We start from the raw sequence: 24,417 nt of genomic DNA on the forward strand, positions 1-24,417 counted from the left end.
AATAAGTTTAAACGACTTCACTCAAGAGAGAAAACCTTCTCAGCGATCGATCACTTTTGAAAATATCTGCGTTCCATCAAAGACAGAAACGAAAACAGATTGATTGCAAATAATTGGTCGAAAGTGTTATCAGTGATCCGTAGTTCTGGAGAAATTAAAATGCTTTTTTTCTTTCTAGCCAGTAAGAAGTTAAGATCAGCTAATTTAATAGTGATTGATTGGGTAGGTGAGAAAAGTAGAGCTAATCCAGGGTTAACAGCAAAACCGTTCTAACTGACTTTTAATAAAAAAGAAGATAGGAACTTTAAGAATTCCCTCGTTTAAAGCTAATGGTCACATCGATGAACGGGAAGGCAACGTCAAACTAGAGTACTAGGTGTACACTGTACACATACCACTCGCCGTGTGATTGCCATCTGAGAACACCTTTAATCTCTGTGCAACAGGTAGACTTCTCTTTGATGTTCGAGGCGGCTCGTGTGTATAAAATACGCTCTCTGTTTATCATTCATAATTACTCGAGTGGACCTCATAGTAAAGCCGTACGTGGGAACGGGCGCTTTAAACTATCAAATCAGAATTGTGTAAAATATGGGTTTAAGTTGTTCATTTAAAGAAGGGCGGTGCTTAATGTAAGACGGCATTTGTATTTTTGGCGGTTTTACAGGATTTAGATGATATACAAAACGTTTTTGGAGAGAGACAACTAAAGTGAAGAATAAATTTGATGGTGTCAGAATAATAAATTAAAATATAAACTTAAGCCTATTTGATATACATGAAAGAAAATTAACGAACAACATAATTTATCATATTAGGATATTTTAATGTATCATGTTGTGTTTGCAAGACAGTTTATAGATGGTTCTTAAAACTAAACTAAATGGTGTATAAAAGGTGACGAAACGAATATACCATTACATCGTTATATTAGACAGCACAATGTAAGTTGATGATGACCGGAGTTTGTAATAATTTCAAAATGACTCTGAACTTTCTGGAAGAGGAAATAATCACGTAAAGAAGATGCCGTTTTGTGTTTCGTTGCTATGGATACACGCGGCATGTGTAACAGTAGTCATGGTGTCATCGTATTCAATTAACGATCACAGGAGTTCAAATGACATAAATCTGGACTTTGATAAGCTGGAAAGACTTGGACAGACTGACAGCCTTATCAAGGCCCTGAAGCAGATTGCACAGAACTCGCACGATTGTGGGGTCAGGGACGTCCCTAAGTTACGACGGAAGTTTCTTACAAACGACTCCATCACGTGCAATGATGGGTCTCCAGCAGGGTACGTCTTTTCTAAAAGTCATATAATTATCCAAGTGCGTAACAGGTTGCATTAGACGGATTTGAATTCGAATCACTGCTATTAGCAGATCATTGTTTGTGCACACTTTTTGCTTATCGTATTAAAAAAAATCAGGTGTCTGTGTGAAATTAATTCAGGGCTATGGTAAGTGTAAGGTTTTCAAACATAAGTATATCAGATGGTCGATGTTCAATTACCAAAGAAGCAAGAATCACTAGCCAGTTGTTTTATTTTTATATTTTTTTTTTATATTTTAGTAAATGGTCATTTATCGCTCATTAACAGCAATGTCGTATGTGACTTGAACACCTTTCTTGAAGAGGTACATTTGGAAGACCTTGTCCATTCTCCATCGAAAATGTATATCGGATGTATGCCGGTACATAAGTAGAAGTAGTTTATGAACTTGTAGATAATTTTATTAAAAAGATTTAGTGTTTAAACGAATATGTTGTATTACAAAGTTTAAATTGATTGCCAGTGAAGTGGTTTATTACATAAATAATCAAGAATCCAACGAGTAAAGTAAAGGTTTAACTGCGATATTTCTAAATTACCACGCGATCTACTTGCAGCGTAGTTAAATGTAAAGCATTCTGACATTGTAAACTGTCCATATACATCCGATGTTGTTTTCGATGGAAGATGGAAGTTGGCCGAAGTGTTGCGATTGGAAAAGGTAGTATAGTTTATACTACCTGCAGTTGCTGTTTGGCAGCGGAAGCTACAGTCTCGCAGCAGGATTTAGGAGATGATAGGTATTTACTTACGGCCGGAATTGTGCAACAACATTCTTAGGAAAACGATATTGCTTTTTTGTGGGCACGAATTACTGACTTCTCTCGTATTGCTTTGAAATCAGATTAGGAATTATTTATAGCGGGATTGTCTGGAGTGTAACAGTTTATTTATTTGTCTCCTTTAGTGTGATATTTAGGAGGGCTGGGTAGACTAGCTAACTGGTTGATACTTGTCAAGGATATTTCTTATACTACTAGTTCTCTCCTAATGTTTGATATTGACATATTGATATGTGTTTTAATATGTAGTTTAAACCATTCAAAGCTTTATACAGAAAATTACTTTAACAACATTTTCCGATGGTGAAGAAAACGTTATTACATAATGCCTTATAAACAAAATGAAATAAAAAAGCTTAACCTGTTTTTTAAATGAATATAACCATAACCAAACCATTTTGTGTTGTCTAGTAAACTTTTTGTCTCCTCTGGTTTGATATTTAGCTAGGCTAGTTGACGAATGTTTATGCCGTGGTTAAATATGGCAACAGTGTATACGTTTTGCTATTATGATTTATATGCTGAAAATATTACAATGATAAACAACATGGACCAAATGAAATAACTATTGATACACATATAACTTGATTGAGCATCGAAGAACCACATATATAACAATAACTATATTTATATTTAGCACAATTAGTACATTATACTGTTTAAGTTCTTTGCTACTAAACATGTTGAGGTAAAAAATACCTTGGACTCAAACAAAAGTTAATAGTATTAAATGGAGGTAAAACTTAAAATGATAAAAAATATATCTGGAACCGAAAAGTATACTAGTTTACTAAATCTTGTATTAAATGTACAGTCGAACCCCGTTGGCTCGAACTCGCTTGGCTCGATTTCCTGGTTGGCTCGACCTTGATGTAAAGGACCGTTTTTTGACGAGTTTAAGCTTTCCCGCTTGGCCACGCGTATTTCCTTAGACTCGAAGTAGTTTGACCAGTCCCTGAAAGTTCGAGCCAACGGGGTTCGATTTTATACACATTTTACGTACAGCTAAACCGGAATTGGCGCACAATCTATCTACCATGAAAACCTGCCCCAGCGCCATATTGTGGCTTTAATATTGAAGTTGGGGTGGGGTGGGGGTAAATTGGTAGCTGCTTTTTTGCTATAAGTCTTGTACTTGAAGATGGTTTAATCCGAGCGCATGCCCTGAGACGTTGATGTGGCTAGAATGGCTACGGTCCATTAATGATGCAGAACGCGAAGAATCTGAAGTGGCTCTGAAACGCATTAGGAAAAGACACATCATTTAGTAACAACATCAAATGAATATAGAAGTACCATTAACCCCGCGTTTTGTGCTCACTCGTTTTCCTTTTATTCATTTAACGCTATATCATTAAAGATTGGAAACTATTTATCTAATCTTAACATCAAAGGGGTGTTTACTTTTTGAAGTAAAGGTAAGAACAAGCTAGACCTTTTAACTCTTCTATTTACATTGATGTTAGCAAGGGTCAACAGCGGATGTGTTCTGGGTACAGATAATAAATAACTAATATCGTCAGGCCCGTAAGGTCAAAGAAAATATTTAACCCGAGCTTTCTTCAAAGATTTTAAATGACATGCGCTAGATTGCTGTTTTATCTATGCCACAGAGTTGCACGCTTTACAGTATTCACTCAAATCTCGTAAATTTCAGATCACAGTCAAATAATAAGCGGGCACTAATTTAAAGAATTGATCCACCATATACCAGGGTCCTAGCCTTCTCATTAACTGTATTCTATTGGGCTGACTTCACTGTATCCCCAAAGGATTGCTGCTAATAATTTTACATCAAACACTTCTCTAATTCTATGGCCAGTGGATAACATTTGTTGCTTTGTAACAAATTAAAGACAAGAAAGGTAATTTGTTTAATACTAAATTAGATCTGAAGAGATATATTAATCCTCGTGACAAAAGATCAAACACATTTTACTTGTCTGCACAAATATGGCTGGTTCCAGATGTTTTCATGAATCAAATGAAATATCGTTTAGTCCGTATATACCTTCGACAAATAAAACATCTTCGTCGATTTTTTTCGAAGCTACGAAAAGATGCGATTTAATTATATAAAGAAAGATATAAAAAACAAGAGATTCCCTTGAGAATTATAACGTTAAGATTTCGCGTGTTTCTCTTTATAAATATAATCCTATCAATGTATCAAAATGTGTGCGCGGAATGGATAGTTTTCTAGTTTTCATAAATCCACAAATGATATTTTAAGCGTGTATTTGTTGTCTTTAATAATAATAACAAATAGCCAAACAACCATGATTATGTTTTATTAGATCGGCGCACCGAATGGTTATTATTAGCTTACCACCCACCCCCACCCCCACTAGCGTATGTCTCCTGTGGATTGGTTTTGTGGAGTTGACAGTTGTCCAGTTAGTGCAGTGGTTAGCGCACTCGCTTCTCACCAAGGCACGGGTTCGATTTCCGGTCTTGGCGCATGGGAGTTTAGTTTGTGGTCACGTAGCCGGACAAGTGAGTTTCATTCGGATACCCCGGTCTCACAACATAAAACCACACTCGCGAAACATCGTGCCAACGTGTATGGTTCAACAATGTTGCGACATTGGTGTAAAATGAACTAGTTGTGACTTAACTTACTAAACAGTTTATACCTAACGCCATTAAACAAAAACATGGCGGTTGGGCTCCATCGTATATTTCAGATCAAAACAAAAATACAAATGGTATTGCCACATCTCGTGTTGCGACAGCATTATACAAATGTAGCGCCTGACCTGCCGATTTAATGGTTTAGAAGACCAAAAACAAAAATTATAACCATTTCTTATTTTTTTATCAATTGAAAGGGAATGGGTGGTTCTAGTTTATTTATTAGGTATTATTGATGGCTTCTTTCCCAGGAAGAAACCGCAAAGTTGTCGCCTTTGATTTATAATGTGTCAATATCTTACAGCACGAAATGCAATGGGTGTGTTATATTAGCGGATATATTAATTATAGTAAATCCACTTTTCTATTACAAACAGATTTAAATAAAATGAGCCTTGTTTGTCGGCACTTTGACGGTTCCTAATCGGCTGTAAATTGGCGCCAAAATAAAACAGACTTTAGTTTAAACAGATTAAAAAGAACACATTTGCCAAACGTTTACTTTAACCGCCTTTTATTGCGGTATACCTTGTATGTTCACCGACAACAAAGGTAGTGTATACGGTTAAATAAGTATAGTATTGTATAAAATACATTTGGCGGAACTAAAGGGGGACACACTATATCGTGATATTCAACAAAAGCGACAACATCTGGACAAGTTACTGACCCTCAGAATATAGGTTACTAAACAGATGCAACATACAGACGAACTTCAATGAAAATAATGATGTTTGTCTGACCATTGCCTATGCTACAGCACGTTTCTGATCATTGGCAATGCTACGTAACGTATCTGACCAGTGACTATGTCATATAAGATATCTCATCATTGCCTATGTTACAGCACGTTTCTGATCATTGACAATGCTACGTAACGTATCTGACCTGTGACTAAGTCATATAAGATATCTCACCATTGCATAGGCTACAGCACGTTTCTGACCATAGACTATACTACATCACGTATCATCACGTATCTGATCATTGACTATGTTACATCATGTATCTGACCAGTGACTATGTCACATAACATATCTCATCATTGCCTATGAGTAACATCACGTATCTGACCATTGACTATGCTACATCACGTATCTGACCATTGACTATGTTACACCACGTATCAGACCATTGACTATGTTACATCACGTATCTGACCATTGACTATGTGACATCACGTATCTGACCATTGACTATGTCACATCACGTATCTGACCATTGACTATGTCACATTACGTATCTGACCATTGACTATGTCACATCACGTATCTGACCATTGACTATGTTACATTACGTATCTGACCATTGCTGTGTTACATCACGTATCTGACCATTGACTATGCTACATCACGTATCTGACCATTGACTATGTTACATCACGTTTCTGACCATTGACTATGCTACATCACGTATCATCACGTATCTGATCATTGACTATGTTACATCATGTATCTGACCAGTGACTATGTCACATAACATATCTCATCATTGCCTATGAGTAACATCACGTATCTGGCCATTGACTATGCTACATCACGTATCTGACCATTGACTATGTTACATCACGTATCAGACCATTGACTATGTTACATCACGTATCTGACCATTGACTATGTCACATCACGTATCTGACCATTGACTATGTCACATCACGTATCTGACCATTGACTATGTCACATTACGTATCTGACCATTGACTATGTCACATCACGTATCTGACCATTGACTATGTCACATTACGTATCTGACCATTGACTGTGTTACATCACGTATCTAACCATTGGCTATGCTACATCACGTATCTGACCATTGACTATGTTACATCACGTATCTGACCATTGACTATGTTACATCACGTATCTGACCATAGACTATGTTACATCATGTATCTGACCATTGACTATGTTACATCACGTATCTGACCATTGAATACGTTACTTCTTATTTTCAATTGTATATTGGTTCAAAGATAAAAGAAAAATACAAACAAGACAAACACAGGACAACACACTGACTTGGCATCAATCCACCCAGACGTGCTTGGAGTATCATAGTTTACGAGCGAACAGTTAAATTCTGGGGACGGTTCCAGCACCAACTTGGTTAGGTGGCAGTCATCGTCGTCTGATATTTAAGGAGTTGATGAAGTTATTATCTATTAAATGCTGTTATATTCTCTTTGCGAGTTTGCTTGGCTACTAGGCTTTATATTCACATGCTTCTTTAATACATTTTGCACAGCATGAAGACAAATAGGGCGTAGGGAAGTTTAATGAAACTCATAACATCTTAAGTAATTGATATTTTCACACTTACCCTTGAATGACTTTAATTTAACATTAATGTGAACTTATTGATACCCTGTAAACAAGCACTAGAGAACACAAAGACTCCTCAGTGATCTTTTATTAGCCTTTGAATTACATTCACAAGGCGACCTTTTCTGTATGATTTTGACCGCTCCTTTCTTGTGAAAGTCTTGTATGTAAATAATGTTTCGAGTTTTATTTGAAACAAATGAAAGGTGTTTCATTTACAAACGGCTCTCTGTCTTGGGTGGGGACTTAATCATGTCTCCACAAAGACGATACATGGATTAATGTCTCCTATTCAAGATTGGGTTTCAGTAAATATGAATGTGTTTATTTTAATTTTAACCTCGTTAAGGCTCCTTATATAGCTAAATGAGCCTTTGTTCAGAACAAATTAAATCTTAATATTTCAAATTAGACGAGAATAAACGTATCAATAGATGGATACAAACACGCGAATCCTGTCCCTATATTTCATAGAAGTTTTGTAAATACAAAGTGTACCGTACCCTTCCCTTTTCCTCTAAAAAGTAAAAATAGATAATTACAAAATTAAATGAGTTTATTGTTCATTTGTAATTTTATGGTTATAAAAAGCAAATGGCCTTTAAACCTTTTAGGCTTAAGTTCGTAACATCAAACTACCATTGATTAAAATCATATTCCTATAGTGTACACTAAAGCGGACTGACAAATTCGCCAATTTCACATAATGATACTCTTAATCTGTGTTAATCTAACAGATGGAAAGTTGCCCATTTTTGCTGTTCATTGAGAAATAGATGAAGGAACATTTATGAAATTAAGATACAAATCTAAATTAGGCAGTGAACGTATTAAGTGAAAGGGCATTTGACGAATAAGATTTCAGATATTAGAACTGTCACGCGAACACCAATATACTTTTAAATGAAAAATCCTTACCAGTTGTCTGCAACAATCATGGTGTGTGACCAACGAATTTGAAATATTCGCACTCGGGAGATTTTATCAGATAAATAACACGATTTTCTAGCTAATAGAAAGCTTTTGGTAGAAAGCCTTTAGTCGTAGACGAAGCCTTTGGTCGAAGAGAAAATCATGTCGTAGAGAAAGCCTTTTGTCGCAGAGAAAGTATTTGGTCGTAGATGAAATTTTTGATCGAAGAGAAAATCTTTGGTCGTAGAGAAAGCCTTTGGTCGTAGCCTTTTGTCGTAGCCCATGGTCGTAGAGAAAGCCTTTAGACGTAGCCTTTGGTCTTAGAGAAAGTATTTGGTCGAAGAGAAAATATTTGGTCGTAGAGAAAGCCTTTGGTCGTAGCCTTTGGTCGTAGAGAAAGTATTTGGTCGTAGAGAAAATCTTTGGTCGAAGAGAAAATCTTTGGTCGTACAGAAAAACTTTGGTCGTAGCCTTTTGTCGTAGAGAAAGTATTAGGTCGTTGAGGAAATCTGTGGTTTTAGTCTACAGCGCCATGTCGTCTTTCAGAATTCATAGCGAATGAATCACCCTTATATAGTGTTTTATAAGTGTGTGCTCCTTTTTAAATTAACCTTTTTAGACTCTCCTAAGATTAACAACAAACAAAATGCCTTATATCAACTTTTATACTGACTTAATTGAGTAAATAATGTAAATTGTCAGTGTGAGCCGCCACAGCCGCTATGAGAAACAGTTTTATCCTCCCCGCATCCAATGAGATTTAAGCAATCTTTGAGGCCAGTGACAGAACGATGATATAAAAAATAAAACCATGGAAACTACAAACACCGAAATGATGCTTTTTGGCGTTTATTTTACATTACTTCTCCTGTATTGAAATAAAAAGCAAACTTGGAAGATTTTAGGGGATGCGCGCGCCGGTTGAGCTTCCCTCCCCCTTTTCATTCTCTAGTGCAAAGACTGAACACTGTTAAACATTTGTTTGATTACTTTCATTTGTGAAATGGCTTTCCTGCTGTTATTCGTAGAACAAGGTTCCACTATTCCGATAACAAGTCTGCATAAGCTGTAACGAACTTTCTAAGATACAAGTTGTAAGACACAAACCGTTCCACCGACCCTTTACCGAAGTTCCCGAAGTTAAATACTAGAATTCGGAATGTAATATTTACTATATACAGTTAGAACAATGAATAAAAAAGAGTATTTGGTATATCCCCAACTGCTTTACAACAACGGACACCATTGCACGACACGTGTTAGAATACAAGGAAAGAAAACAGCGAGGAGATTTTGCTATTCTACTTTTCAATTTTCAGCAACAAAATAAGTATAAAGACTAACACTACTGGACCACATTTCTAAATTACTTTGTCCAACCGGCTTATTGTAATATTCTACATTTAGTTGGATGATACCTTTACGATGATCACATCTTAACAGGTGCGTGTACCGTGCGGATAAACATACGAGTGTTAAGATTTATTACTTCTATAAATGTTCATTACTTTTGTCAAGTAAATGCGAGACCTTACAAACAAGATGACAGAACAGCATATTTCATTCTTTGTGCACAGCCACCTTTCACTTTGTAATAATTAATTACATAAATATGTCGCAATTATGATGAAAATTTCTTTCATATTTTGCCTTTCTTCTGGCAGGCGAAACCGACAATAGCACATTTGTCATATTTTACACATACCTTTAGCTTACCACAATTTTAAACTGTGTTATTCAATTGAAGAGTGTATTAAGATATCATTATTATTTGTTTCATTTTCTGACACATATACCACAATTTCCACCAGCACACCACTACCTCCAACACCATATAATCATCATCATCATCATCATCATCATCATCATCATCATCATCATCATCATCATCATCATCAGCAGCAGCAGCAGCAGCAGCAGCAGCAGCAGCAACAACAACAACAGCAGCAACAACAACAACAACAGCAACAACAACAACAAAAACATCAGTAACAGCAGCAGCATCAACATCATCATCAGTCTGAATGATTTAAACATGCAATTTCACCGATCAAAGATGCAGTTTTTATACCTTACTAATATTGTTTCGTCCCTTATTTTTGCCAGTCGGATAAAAGAGACAAAGTTTAGTTATGGATAATGCATTTCCCATGGCTATTTTTGTCAAATTATGAAATAATAAAGACCATTCTTTGAACTATAAAATCAAAGCTACGGGTTTGGCCAATGCTGTATTAGATTACACAAATCCCCTTCGATAAATACATTTGCTCTATCGTCCGTTGATTCAAGTATTTAATTTCGTATTTGATTATACATTAACAAGCCTAATCGTTAATTCAGCACTTGAGAAAGCTTTGATATATATTTCAGGTACTTCATACGCAAGTCCTACGGCAGCAAAAAGTGGATTATTTTTCTTGAAGGTGAGTGCCCCCTTACATAGGAGACAGAAAGTCAACTGGTTCTTAATGTTGGGCAAATATTGTAAGTTTCATCGGATATCCCCGCTGAAAGGTGCAGCGCAAACACAGCCATTACCCCCATGTCACCGTGACTTGTAATTACATTGATGTCACAGAACATTTATATATATTACAGAAAAAAATTCATTCATAAACGCTGTTGGGGAATGTTCTGAATATGTCATTCCTCATGATATATTGCAATGTTATCATTGTTTATTAGATGGGATAAATCCACAGGGGACAGATGCAAACTATATTTTTTTCCTAGCCTTTATATACACTATATACACGGTATATACAATCGAACCCCGTTGGCTCGAACTCCCAGGGACCGACGAAAATACCTTGAGCCTCGAAAAATTCGAGCGAAGCGGGATGTTTACCTTCAGTATAAAGAAATCGGTACTTAACTTCTAGTTCGAGTCAATGAGAAACTCGAGCCAATCGAGTTCGAGCAAGCGGGGTTTGACTCTAGGAAAACATAAAACTAGTTCTGTCTCCTGTGGATTTATTGTACGGACATTGGTTTAAACAAGACATCTAATAAATAGATATAGAGAAGCATGCTCGATGACACTAAGAATTAAACTGATACAAAGTACATCCCTCTTTATTGGGCTAATTATCTCATTATAAGGACTCACTATCTCCCAATGGCGTGATAGTATATCTCTCAGAAATAGAACTGACTGCGGCCTTGGAACACTCCTATTGACAATTAGCTGTAGTTTGGTAATTTTAAAGGGGCTGTACTCAGTATGATAAAATAGCGAAAAAAAAAGTACCACATAGTTTACAATTTATTTAAGTTTAGTAGTTATTTCGTATTTTTCCATTAAAAAAGATTACTGGGTATGTCTACCAGGTAGAATTCATTCCTTATGCGTGATTTGCTAGTCGGTGTTATCACGTGATATTACGGAGGGAGGTTTATAGCTTAATTATGTCACCCAATTAGAGCTAGCCGTCGCAGCTCAGTGGATACGACACTGGACTGCAATTTTGGCGACAAGGGTTAGAACCCGGTCTCCGACACATTTTTTTTTTACATTTTGGTACTTTTTTACAATTATGATATCAAAGCGTAAACATATTCTATTAGATAATTGTCCTGAGATTCGTTACAGAAAAACACTTTTTTTGGTGCCAATTTGGTGTACAGTCCCTTTAAAAAAAGCAATTAGCCTATGCGCACTCATGTATTACACTTTCCGTTATCTATAACTTCAGGGGGCTGGTACTGCTTTGATGACGTGAGCTGCCAAATGAGGGCCAGTACAGACAACATGCGACACTTTATGACGTCCAAGGGATGGCCAAAGAAAAAATCAGGTACGTCTTAAGCAACGTCTTCGAATTTGTTTTGGTCAGATATGATTTCTTGTTTGACGCATGGCGTCTGATCCCATAGGTGACAGTGTTCGTCAGAGATGGTGATTCCATTTTTAGTATGTATGGTAATAGAATTTATATCCAAACATTATGTTCACAATCTCTGACTGATACTGCCTCCTTTGTTTATTTCACACAAGGTATAATATGTGTCTATAGCTTTGACGAAGACAATATGTAGAGAGTTAAACTAACGTACATAACAGAGAAGACAATATCTTCAATAGTTACAAAAATACAACATATAACCAAGCAATTAACTAATTGTACGGACAGAACAATCATTGATCCCTTGTTAAAACAAAACGCTCCGTGTCAGTTGTAATGTAAATGATCATTTGTCAATTGTATGAATAAAGCATTCTGCGACGATTGTATCAACAAAACATTATGTGTCGACTGTAGCGACTATTTCTTTTCTTGTGTTGATCGTAACGACAAAACCATCTATGTTGACTGTAACATCACGACAAAACATTCTGTGTCAATTGCTACGATTAAACATTCTGTGTCGAGAGTAATCACAAAACATTCTGTGTCAATTATAAGGAAAAGAACATTCCGTGTCAAGTGTAACGTTAAACCATTTCGTGTCAAATGTAACGACAAAACATTCCGTGTCAATTGTAACGTTAAACCATTTCGTGTCAACTGTAACGTTAAAACATTCCGTGTCAATTGTAACGACAAAACAGTACGTGTCAATTGTAACGAGAAAACAGTCCCTGTCAATTGTAACGACAAACATTCCGTGTCAATTGTAACGTTAAAACTGTCCGTGTCAATTGTAACGACATAACATACCGTGTCAATTGTAACGACATAACATTTCGTGTCAATTGTAACGTTAAAACATTCCGTGTCAACTGTAACGTTAAAACATTCCGTGTCAGTTGCAACCACAAAACATTCCATGTCAATAGTAACGACAAAACATTTCGTGTCAATTGTAACGACAAAACAGTCCGTGTCAATTATAACGACAAAACATTCCGTATCAGTTGTAACGACAAAACATTCCGAGTCAATTGTAACGACAAAACATTCTGTGTCAATTGCTACGATTAAACATTCCGTGTCAATTGTAATGACAAAACATTCCGTGTCAACTGCAAATTTCAAATACAAATCATTCCATGTCAATTGTTACTTAAAAAAATCGTGTCAATTGTAACGTAAAAACAGTATGTGTCAATTGTAAGAGGTGAAGTATTTTTGTCTGCTGTAAGGATTAAATGTTCAAGTGAACTTGTGTCATTATAAACATGATTACAGTTTTGTTTAGAAGACACTTTAGAGACTCTATCATAGCATGCAGTATACGTTATTTGCTGTTTATATTGAAACATATGCATCGTTAAACGAAAATACTGTCAATTATGATAAATGAAAATAATATAAATCCAATGCATCTTTTGACAAGCAATGGATTTCGTCTGAACAATCAGGAATCTCTGGAGAACACACCAGTTATTGTAAATTGTCATTGATGTTGATGCGGAAGTATAGTTCAGTAAATATTAATTAAGGCTATGGAATATTAATGGAAATTTTATTACAAAAGTAAATTAATCAACAAACAGAAAATTATAAAATGCATCATGATAATGTTATGAAACGATGTGGTATTTGTGATAATTGTAATCGGGATCACATGAAAGAAATGATCAAAGGGCACCGGCCAGGTAAACTCATGACGCCTTACCTATGTTCGGGTAGGTAAGTGAGGTTCAAGCTTTGATCTACAACATCATAAATATATTAGGAAGATGAGAGGCCAATCAGATTTAAGAAAACAATACGATCTTAATCCAACACAAATATTAATCATACTAATTCAAAGCAATGTTTAGTTGGATAACTGTTAAAACTTACTTTTCCCAAACCCATGTCTTTGATTTTAATAGAAAACTTGTTAAAAGTTCTGGAATGTCTGGTTCCAAGAACAAATAGTCCTCTTTGTAGACAGAAGATCAAACAAAATCGATAGATGTCAGACGTTCAGATTAATATACCATTTCTTAAAATAGGATCGCTGTTCTTCTTCAAAGGTATATGGTAAATTAATATCCGATGTTAATGTACTTGTTATTGGCTACTGATCTGAGAGTTTGTCTTCGTGTGATAAAAATATGTCTGTGACGAGATAAGGAAGGTTCCAAGAAATTGTATCAGTCATTGTACTAACTGGTAGGCGTTGAACGCAGACAATCTGCTGTTGTTGTACTTAAACTTTCGTGTGTAGGTTGCATTTTTTAAAAGAAGGACACGAATGAGGTTTTTAGGTGCTGCATCACCTTAAAAGTATATTCTTTGGAATAAATATGTTCAAACATCGCTTAAACTTTCAGCTATTTGAAAGTCAGACAGTTTTAAAGAGGCTAGTTTGCATTAATTAAAACATCGCGTGCTGTAAGCGTTTTGAACTACCACTGCTAAAGTAATATAAATAATACACTTCCCAAATTACTTAAGTAACGCAATCGATTAACCCTTTAACAAAATAAATTGTAACCAATTAAAAAAGCAAATATCTATTCGAAATGCTATGTGATAAAATCAAAAACTTGCAATGCAAAAATCCAAAGTATCTATGTGATAAAGAGAAACCAGATCCTATCGTGCCCCCGGCGGAGGCGGTAATTTGCCCGCACTATTGTGTTAGGGCTTCCCCGCTAGGTGTGTGCTTTAACAGAGCTTCCTAGGCTTAGCTTCCCCTAGGCCTCTCTGTGAGAACATTGCCATAAATGTGCCGAACACACTGAATATGAAAAGGCTTTAATCCATTTGGGTTTCAGTTTTATTTACATTCTAATATTTCTACCGCTAAGCTATTTCATTCACGGGCGCTGCGTCATTCATAAAACTATGTTTACTTCTCTCCGGCCTTTGAAAAAAGTTCGAAAGTACACGAACCCCCGATCACATTTACAGGGGTTGTACACAATATGATATAATTAAGTCTTTTGATCACTTCTCCGCCCGAGTATTCCCAACAAACAACCAAAGCGTTAAGAGGAATTTTCTCAATTAGATTCTAGATTAATTTCATTAGGATTTAAACTTGTTATACAAATTGATTTCTGTTTCATTGATGTAAGCTTTTGCCTTTAAGTTTAAGATAGCTAGGCTCAAAACAGGATTAGGATGAGTAACATTATATTATAAGAAAATATTTTATCACGCATGTTTAACTGTGTTTTCATGCTGAGATTGTCTTTTGATGATCACAAGAAGGATACGATGAACGCTTTATTAAAGAGTTAGAAGAATTGCAATATCACGACCAGCGTCAGCCCTCGCTTTCTACCAAACGGTTTATTAACCATTTCTCGCACCCCGGATAAGTAGATCCAAATATTTGGCCATGCTTGCCAACGGGCAAAGATAAAAAGTGACCCGTGTGTAAAAAAATAAATTAAATTCTTTTTTACTAGCGTCAACCATTGCCGCTAGGTTCATCCGAACCCTCGCGGAAACTCGATAAACCTCGTAAAACACCCTAATCTCGGGTTGGGGGGAATCTACCTTACACTCTCGGCCATAGGATATACTTGTAGTCTTTGGTGGTCGGTCACGTCTATTTTCATTCCGCGATTTTGTTTGGTCCATCTCGAGATTTCCTGAAAATGTCGCGGATAACAAAAAAACCTCAACCAGAAATATTAGAATTGAATTTGTTTTTCGCAACATTCGGCTAGATCAAATCCAATTTCTGCTAAGAAATTTTGCATCCGAACGCAAAGTCGCGGATTATTGGTTTATCGTCGACTTGTTGTGTGCCAAACACATAACGTTTTATAACGTCTCGACACTGAACAGTATATAAAGCAAGTTCGTGCATACATTAATAGAAACGGCTGCTTTGGACAATTTGTGAGTGTTACTCAGTAGCCTGTTTTAAAATTAAAACTAAAACGCAGCGTATTGAATTTGACTTCGCAAAAGAATGGTTGTCTCTTAATAATATTACCTGCCAGTAGAACATTCAATGGCTCGAAGAAGTAGAGCATGTGTTCGTTGTCAATGATGAGAAATGGGAGAAGTGTGTGTGTGTGTGTGTGTGTGGGGGGGGGGGTTCAGTACTCATAAACCAGTGAATTCATACGTGCCGTAATTGCGCGGTCGAAGGCGGTACCCAAATCTGTATTAATGCACACTCTGCTTCATTATTGTTTATTGAAGAACATGTAAGCAATCACAAACTAGCTCGTGTGAAACATCCTTATGAGAATGTAAAGGGAACATTTAAATGTAACGACAAGACGGCCAAACAAAAGTCCAAAAGATCAAGGTGACCGAGTAAGATACGATTGGCCAGGTGTGTTAGATCGTTGACATGAACGGAACATACCTGGCGTGCAACAGGCTTAGTTTTTTTGCGGTACCGCTGTCACCCTTGTCAGTCTTCCTTTGTCACTTAAACATGCACTCTGTTTATTTCTCTCTCTCTCTTCCCTGTCCGCATTCGCCCTTTTCCCAATTGGTGGTTTCGGTCTCTTGTGTTCTTCTTATACGTCGACGATGGCTATTTCGTCAATCGTCAGTGTACACATGAAATAAAAGGCATCAAACAAAATGACATCTACCAATTGTTATCATACGCTTTTACGGCAAAGGGAAACGAGGGCTTTATGGCTTAAATACGCCTCGAACACAAACAAAGTGTTTCAGTGTCACAGATCTGCATCTTTGCGATGCCTTTGAAGGTTAGTTAAGTCGAGTGAACTACCGAGGATGACCATGTTTTTTCCGTGTTAGGAGCGACACCTAACTCGTTTGAACACCTGTGATCCCGTATTAAACGGAATGTTCATACAGATGTAAACCGTGCTCCTTTAACCGAAACATTTATAAATGTTCGTTGCGCATGACACATGGGTTTGATGCGTTATTTAGATTGACAGAAAAATTAAAGCAACAAACCCTTTCGGTTGACCTAATAACTATATAAAGTTATATACAGGAAAAGAAAAACAATGTTATAATTATGTTTGAAGGCTTATTAAGGCCAATATAACATAAATGCTAGATTTTCATCCATTTTTTTATTAAATGGGGGCGAGGGGGGCATTGTTTTTTATTTGGTCACTGTTTTACCGTTCAAATTGTGTGCATGCTCTTTCTTATGGCATAAGGGACATGTATATGTGTGCATGCTCTTTCTTATTGCATTAGGGACATGTATATGTGTGCATGCTCTTTCTTATTGCATTAGGGACATGTATATGTGTGCATGCTCTTTCTTATGGCATAAGGGGCATGTATATGTGTGCATGCTCTTTCTTATTGCATTAGGGACATGTATATGTGTGCATGCTCTTTCTTATTGCATAAGGGACATGTATATGTGTGCATGCTCTTTCTTATTGCATTAGGGACATGTATATGTGTGCATGCTCTTTCTTATTGCATTAGGGACATGTATATGTGTGCATGCTCTTTCTTATGGCATAAGGGGCATGTATATGTGTGCATGCTCTTTCTTATTGCATTAGGGACATGTATATGTGTGCATGCTCTTTCTTATTGCATAAGGGACATGTATATGTGTGCATGCTCTTTCTTATTGCATTAGGGACATGTATATGTGTGCATGCTCTTTCTTATGGCATAAGGGACATGTATATGTGTGCATGCTCTTTCTTATTGCATAAGGGACATGTATATGTGTGCATGCTCTTTCTTATTGCATAAGGGACATGTATATGTGTGCATGCTCTTTCTTATTGCATAAGGGACATGTATATGTGTGCATGCTCTTTCTTATGGCATAAGGGGCATGTATATGTGTGCATGCTCTTTCTTATGGCATAAGGGGCATGTATATGTGTGCATGCTCTTTCTTATGGCATAAGGGGCATGTATATGTGTGCATGCTCTTTCTTATGGCATAAGGGGCATGTATATGTGTGCATGCTCTTTCTTATGGCATAAGGGGCATGTATATGTGTGCATGCTCTTTCTTATGGCATAAGGGGCATGTATATGTGTGCATGCTCTTTCTTATGGCATAAGGGACATGTATATGTGTGCATGCTCTTTCTTATGGCATAAGGGACATGTATATGTGTGCATGCTCTTTCTTATTGCATAAGGGACATGTATATGTGTGCATGCTCTTTCTTATTGCATAAGGGACATGTATATGTGTGCATGCTCTTTCTTATGGCATAAGGGACATGTAAATACAGACCCTTGTTCAACATTTTATTTGAGAAAAAAAAACATATTAACGGCGGCGGGAATGAGGGGGGGGGGGGGGGTCGGGTGAGGATGGAAATCTAGTAATCAATTAATAGTCACCTAATGTCAATAGTGCATTTTCTTTCAGTTGCTATTCCTCCAACAATTAATGGAATAACACGTTTTATAGTTTTCTATTTTAAACAGAAATACCGCCATTAATGTACGTTTACGTAGATGGGGGTTTTCAGAAAAAAATATTTGAAAACTAAATGAATACAACAAAAATGCTAAACTATGAATCGTCTTCATTCTTCAGTGTTTCAGAGTTATCAATAAGGTATAACTAGTGTACAAACGAGTGTTCACATTTTACTCCCTTTAAAACTGGGGAAATGTCCAACAAGTCAGGAGATCAAAAGAGCCGCCTAATTAGTGACATAGCAACATAAACACCTTTACTACAATACAAATAGCTATTTTGACAAGGTGGAGAATAAACACTGACACCGAAATACTTCCGTGAGCGAACATCAGTTATCACGAGGAACTTCAAAGGAAGAAAACAATTATATACATAGTTCAATATGAAACAGGTGCTGTCATAACCGACTTTAATGATAGCACTTTAAAATCGAAGCCACTTTGTCTTATAGCATTTCTTTGAAACTAAGTTAACATTATAGGGATTACCTTGTTTCGATGATTTGTGAATTTCCCCGAAAGTCATTAACCGAAGATATTTCGTTTTTATTGGGGCTCAGCCGCCACAGACAATAGTAGGCATTCGCAATTAAAATAAAAGAATAATCGCGCTTGGCAGGCACTTATCAATCAAAATTATGAGGAACACTAAAAGCTTCTATCAATTTCTGTTTAACAGTCTTAGTGTATGAAAAACCAAAGAACAGTAACGTCACTTTTGATCATAATGTCAAATTGAAGCCATCAAAGGAATTTGTAACGGAATTTTTGAAATAACACAGTAATTACAGTGATATATTTTATGTTTTATTTCAGTAACAGGAATGCTGTCCTGGAATCCAGAAGAAAACCCATACTACTTTCATTCCAATATTGTGTGAGTTGTTTTTTCTCATTGAAAAGTCGCAAATACTTAAAGGGGGATTAGGCGGGGGAGAATATACTGGCGGAATATGTTAGATTAATTTTGCAAAAAAGTGAGAAAACCCTTCTGTTTAAAACGTTCATCGATGAGTTAAATAAATTTGCAAAACAACACAAACTTAAACTGAAATGTTTTCTAATTTATATATATATATATATATCATAGACAGTTTTCTTTTTTCCGCAAGTATGCATTCTCAGCTGAATGTGTACACCAAATGTACTAGGCTATACTTGCCTTTTGATCATTTGCATTTCCTTTCTTCAGAACTATAAAACAAATGTGATAAAATAAAGAATATTTTAGTTCAACGATGTATGGAATAAGACAAATCCGAAAAAAGAAACGAATAGAGCTTGCATGGATAACAAGTTGCGAAAACTAACTAGCTGGAATACGTTAGTCCAGTTAGCAATGCATGCCATTGAATAAACACATGTTGGGTTGCTACGTATTAATGCGCATGCCCTTTTATATGGTATATGCTAGATATAATAACTTCTTAATTCCATTTGACTACACTAACTGAAAAAAAACACGAAAATAGTATATATAAATTGTATGAAAATATTAAGTCAACAATTGACTTTAATTGTATATACTTGAAGTACAGGTATGTTTTGTTGTTTTACCCGCAGATATATTCCATACTGTTCAAGTGATACGTGGAGCGGAACCGCTCCGAAAGGTACCAATGGAAACGGTAAGGGACTACTTTCTTTAATAAAAAAAACTATGGTGAACAATTGTGTCAAGCTATACGATTATGCAAGTGCTGTTATAAAGTTGTTTGATATCATAAACAAAAACTGCAAAGTTCAAGTTTTCGGTTGTTGTTTTGCTCTTGGTTATTATGAATGTATACATTAGCGGATCCGGGGGGGGGGGGGGGGGGGGGGTGACGCCTAAAATCGTCGAAGTTTACTTTTCATTTCCATATAGGAGAAAAAAAATGATTAAAATACGCCCAAAATGCACCATTTAGTAAAGTTAAAATGGTCTTTTGGAAGTACCCTAACCCCCTCGCAAGTCAAAAGGTTACGACTCTAAGTTTCGCTCCCTCCTACGTCAAAACGTGGAACCGCCCCTGATATATAAGTATTGATAATCAATATATTAAGTGCTATCGTGGATCTGATTATTTCCCGACATGCCACTAGTTTTAGAGGTCGCCGATAACGTTTTGTTTAATCGTATATGTTTTTTTTTTTATTATTTCAGAATACGCTTTCATGGGTTCCCTGATATTAGAACAAGTTATAAAAGATCTCATTCCACGTGGTTTAAAACATGCCACGAAATTAATACTCACTGGAAGCAGGTCTGTTCAACCCTGTGCAATTTACTAGCATCCATATTCTTTATAATTTATTTATTCGTAATCATAGTTTGCATCAATAATACTAGTCATTCTAAGTTCACTAAACAAAATTTGTAATGTACATGATAACAAATGTAGCATTACACCATTTTCTTTTTTTCTTCGCTAACAAAATGTCAATTGAACATTACAATTTCCTATGTAGTTCATTTTGTATTTATATTATTTAATCTTCACTAAATTTGTAAAAAAAATGACTCCTGGTCATTGTATATGACAAACTATAGAAAGTCCTTTACAATTAATCTTTATTAATCGCTGCACATTAACAGATTGAAAGTTTTTACATGTCTTCAAATTTTTGTCTCAGAATGTACTGATATTGGCATCAATGCCTTCGATTTAGTCATATAGGATAACTCACAGTATTGCAGATCTCAATTGATTGAACAACTACCGAAGAACAATTTTCTCTTCAAGCGTTGGCAACGATTTTAGCCATTATACAACAATTTTAGAATGTAGAAATGAAAAACTGCGATATGATCTTTTGTCAGCAAACTTATGTCACTGGTTTCTGGACATTTTCAAGACAAAATATTAAAAAAATCGTCGAAACGGTCAATCTGTGAGAGAGCAGCTTTAAAAACTTCAATGAAATAAAAACCTCACACTTGCTTTCAATCTGCAGTGCGGGTGGCACAGGCGTGCTGGTCAACCTGGACCGAGTGGCGGACCAGATGGCGGTACTTGCACCGGAAGTTGAGGTACGAGGTGTGGCGGACTCTGGTTGGTTCCTAGACTATCCTCAGTACCGCTATAAGGACTGTGTGGCCGCCCTCACGTGCGCGCCCATGGACGGAACCAAGAGGGGCATCAGGTAGGAACGCCGGCAGAAAATAGGAATACAGAAATTATTTGAAAATGTATTTGGTTTAAACAATATTTATTTCATCAAAACAACATTTATACAAAGTTTTAGCACAATCAGAAGATTCAATCAACTATGGTTATAGTACATGAACAGAGACAAGTGATATAAGCACACAATAAAGGAACCGTGATGTGATATAGAATGAAGCAATTATGCATATACAACGTCTCACTCCTGAAAATGTATCGTACAATGGTGTCATATTTCCGAACTGTTTTTAGATGCTGAACAGAAACAATTATAAAAAACACACCTTCACTCCCATGGTTTATAGACCGCATTTAGATTGAAAAATGCTGTCATATAATATCTGTCTGTTTGGATATTGCGTTAATGCACGGAAGGCGATCAACCAATCATGGGAGGTTTACATCTTAAGTCGTTTCCTATCTTGGGTCGTTTTCTTAAAGGTGCACTCTTACTCCGAAACAAGATTTACCACAATTAATAATATTGTTTAAATATTCAAAAAAAGATGAATAAATGTCTTATGAAGGATACCGAGTTTAATTTGAAAGAAATGAGCATAAAACACGGTATCTCTTCCTTATGAGACTATAGTAGTCCAGAGTAAATCTTCTAGCATTCACCAATCATTTAATATTTTTGCACATTCTGCTATTAAATACACGGTTAAAATACTTAAAGGCTTATCAGTCAAATTGATATTTGTAATACATGTGTTTGTATTGATTTTGAATAAGAGTGTCACTTTAAATATTGTTTAACAATAATCATATAAAAATTTCGTAATATCTGAATTACTTTCTTTTCATTGGAAGGAGAATAGACTTATATTTTGAAATTACATATTAAGATGTTATATGAATACCAACCCTATATTGTGGAGCAAGCTCTAAAGTGTGCTTATTTTGTTTGTTCTTTTCTGTTATTTGTGGAATTCAAAATGTCTTATATCGGTTAAGGCGTATGCAGATTTATTGCTAGATTTTCATACCCGCCCCCTCTTTTTTCGCCGCACCTTAAATTTTATTGACTCAAATAAATAAATAAATGAATTAGGGTCTGTATTTGCGTATCAGCCCGGTACTGTCTGGGAATGTTCGGTACTGTCCGGGAATGTTCGGTACTGTCCGGGAATGTCCGGTACGGTCCGGGAACGGCGTTTATTCAAACCTACAGTGTCGATGAATAACGTTCTTATGTAATAAAGGATTGTTACCATCATGTTGGTTGTTCGTCTAGAAACACATGTATAAGGTCATGCAATAAGAAAGAGCATGAACACATATTTCACGATGAAAACAGTCATCTAAGAAAAATAAAATAATAAAAAATGCCCCCCCCCGCCTCCATTTAAAAAAAAAGGGATAAACACTTAGCAATTTATTTATATTGGCCTAAAGAAAAGGAAGGCAACATTTCATTAACGTCATTACATAAAAAATAAAGAAACCACTTATTTGTCAACATAGTACATTATTGTTTTGACAGAAACGTTCTTAATTGCTGCAAAGTTTCACCAAACTATCTTAAGTTAGCCTGTAATAATAGTATGGCTCCTGTCATTTGAAGTTGACATTTTATTTCGATGATTTCGAAGAAAAATACAAAGAATATGTACTGAGTTTTAGGTTGAAAGCGGACACCAAAATAAATGAAGACATTTAATGCCAATTAAAGCGTGGTAATAAGTATACAGTTTATTCGTGTATTGTCCCATTGTGTTTTATAGCATTTCATTAATGAGTTACAACCATCAAAGAATTTCAAAGTCCATATCTGTCAAATAATCGCACAACTGCTTTGGTAAAACTAATGATATGATAATTTATGTAATTTTTTTTCTGCATTATGAACGAAAATTAATTTCAATATGCTTTGCAAAGCTGAAAATTAACTACAACATCTTTATGCAAACTAAAATTGAAAGAAAGCATTTGTTTTACTTTTTTGCACAACTGTCAAGTACAGAAGATATACACTAGAAACTTGAACTTTGAAATGTGGAAAAAAACAGCGGTATACTTTTATGGACATCCGAGACCAAAGCCACTTTGATGTTAGCCGACTTTGCGATTTTGTAAATATAAAATTTTGAAAGATTATGTATATACATCAGTTTACGAAGTAAACATTTTATGCCATTCATTCTGACTTTGAATTTTAACCCAAATGTTAAACATTTACTTTGTAATTACATTAAGATTAATCGGACTTAGTGGCCTTAATTTGGGCCTTTGATTATTTTGATTTTTCCTTTGATCTGCCGATACCGAAGTCGATTGCGAAGTTTATAACGAAACCGAATCATAACATCGCCAAATTTTCGCAATTTTTGATCAATGGAACTAAGGCGTGTTGGGTATAAATTAGTGAAACATATAAAATACCTAGTCAGATACGGGCTTGGGCCCACAATGATGAATTGTTACCCAGACTTGGCCACCTGGTGAAGGACGGACGGAGACTCACACACCGGCCACTTTGATCAGCGTTTAACCTTTATTGATTGGGGAAATGTAGTTTAAGGTTGTTTTCTATTAAAGCACGTGTTAGAAGATGCGTTTGAGGATCTCATTAGTTTCGTTTCTGCGGACATTTGAAGACATAGTTCAATAATCAAACGGGTTCTAAATATGTTGAAAGCCTTGAAATTCGTTTCTTATTTTAGATAAAAGAAAAGACACTTTGTTATGATTGTAAATTATAAATTGTGCAAACAATTGTTCCAAATAAGTGGATAGCATATTCTTTGTCCAATGAGAATGATGTTGGTTTAAAGTTGCCAATACATTTTTTTTAGTAAATCATCAGTCAGCCGTTGTTGGTTAAAATCAGGTGAACCAATATATATCAAATGTGGCTGGCCAGTGGTTCGCACAGATTGACAGTGTTGACCTTTTTAGAAAAAAAATGGCTCAGAATCAGCTAAATTTGGCATCAATGTCATAAATTTAGTCATGAAAGATAACCCACAATAATTTATAACTACATGTATAATTAATATAATTGTTTGGAAAACTTCCGCATATTTCAT

The 24,417-nt window shown here is 35.8% G+C and overlaps 1 protein-coding gene across 1 annotated transcript in view; it reads left to right on the top strand.

The window, feature by feature from the left end:
- The first annotated feature begins 548 nt into the window (after positions 1–548).
- The window catches only part of LOC128238756 (palmitoleoyl-protein carboxylesterase notum1-like), a 30,365-nt gene continuing 6,496 nt past the window's right edge, over positions 549–24,417 (top strand). Inside the window, exons 1-7 of the mRNA XM_052954995.1 lie at positions 549–1,298; positions 10,360–10,412; positions 11,685–11,786; positions 19,053–19,113; positions 19,800–19,864; positions 20,383–20,482; positions 21,174–21,362. Of these exons, the coding sequence (XP_052810955.1) occupies positions 1,027–1,298; positions 10,360–10,412; positions 11,685–11,786; positions 19,053–19,113; positions 19,800–19,864; positions 20,383–20,482; positions 21,174–21,362 (842 nt within the window). The 5' untranslated portion in view covers positions 549–1,026. The remainder of the gene's footprint in view (positions 1,299–10,359; positions 10,413–11,684; positions 11,787–19,052; positions 19,114–19,799; positions 19,865–20,382; positions 20,483–21,173; positions 21,363–24,417) is intronic.

Source organism: Mya arenaria, chromosome 6 (assembly GCF_026914265.1).
Source record: "Mya arenaria isolate MELC-2E11 chromosome 6, ASM2691426v1".
Lineage (NCBI taxonomy): Eukaryota > Metazoa > Mollusca > Bivalvia > Myida > Myidae > Mya > Mya arenaria.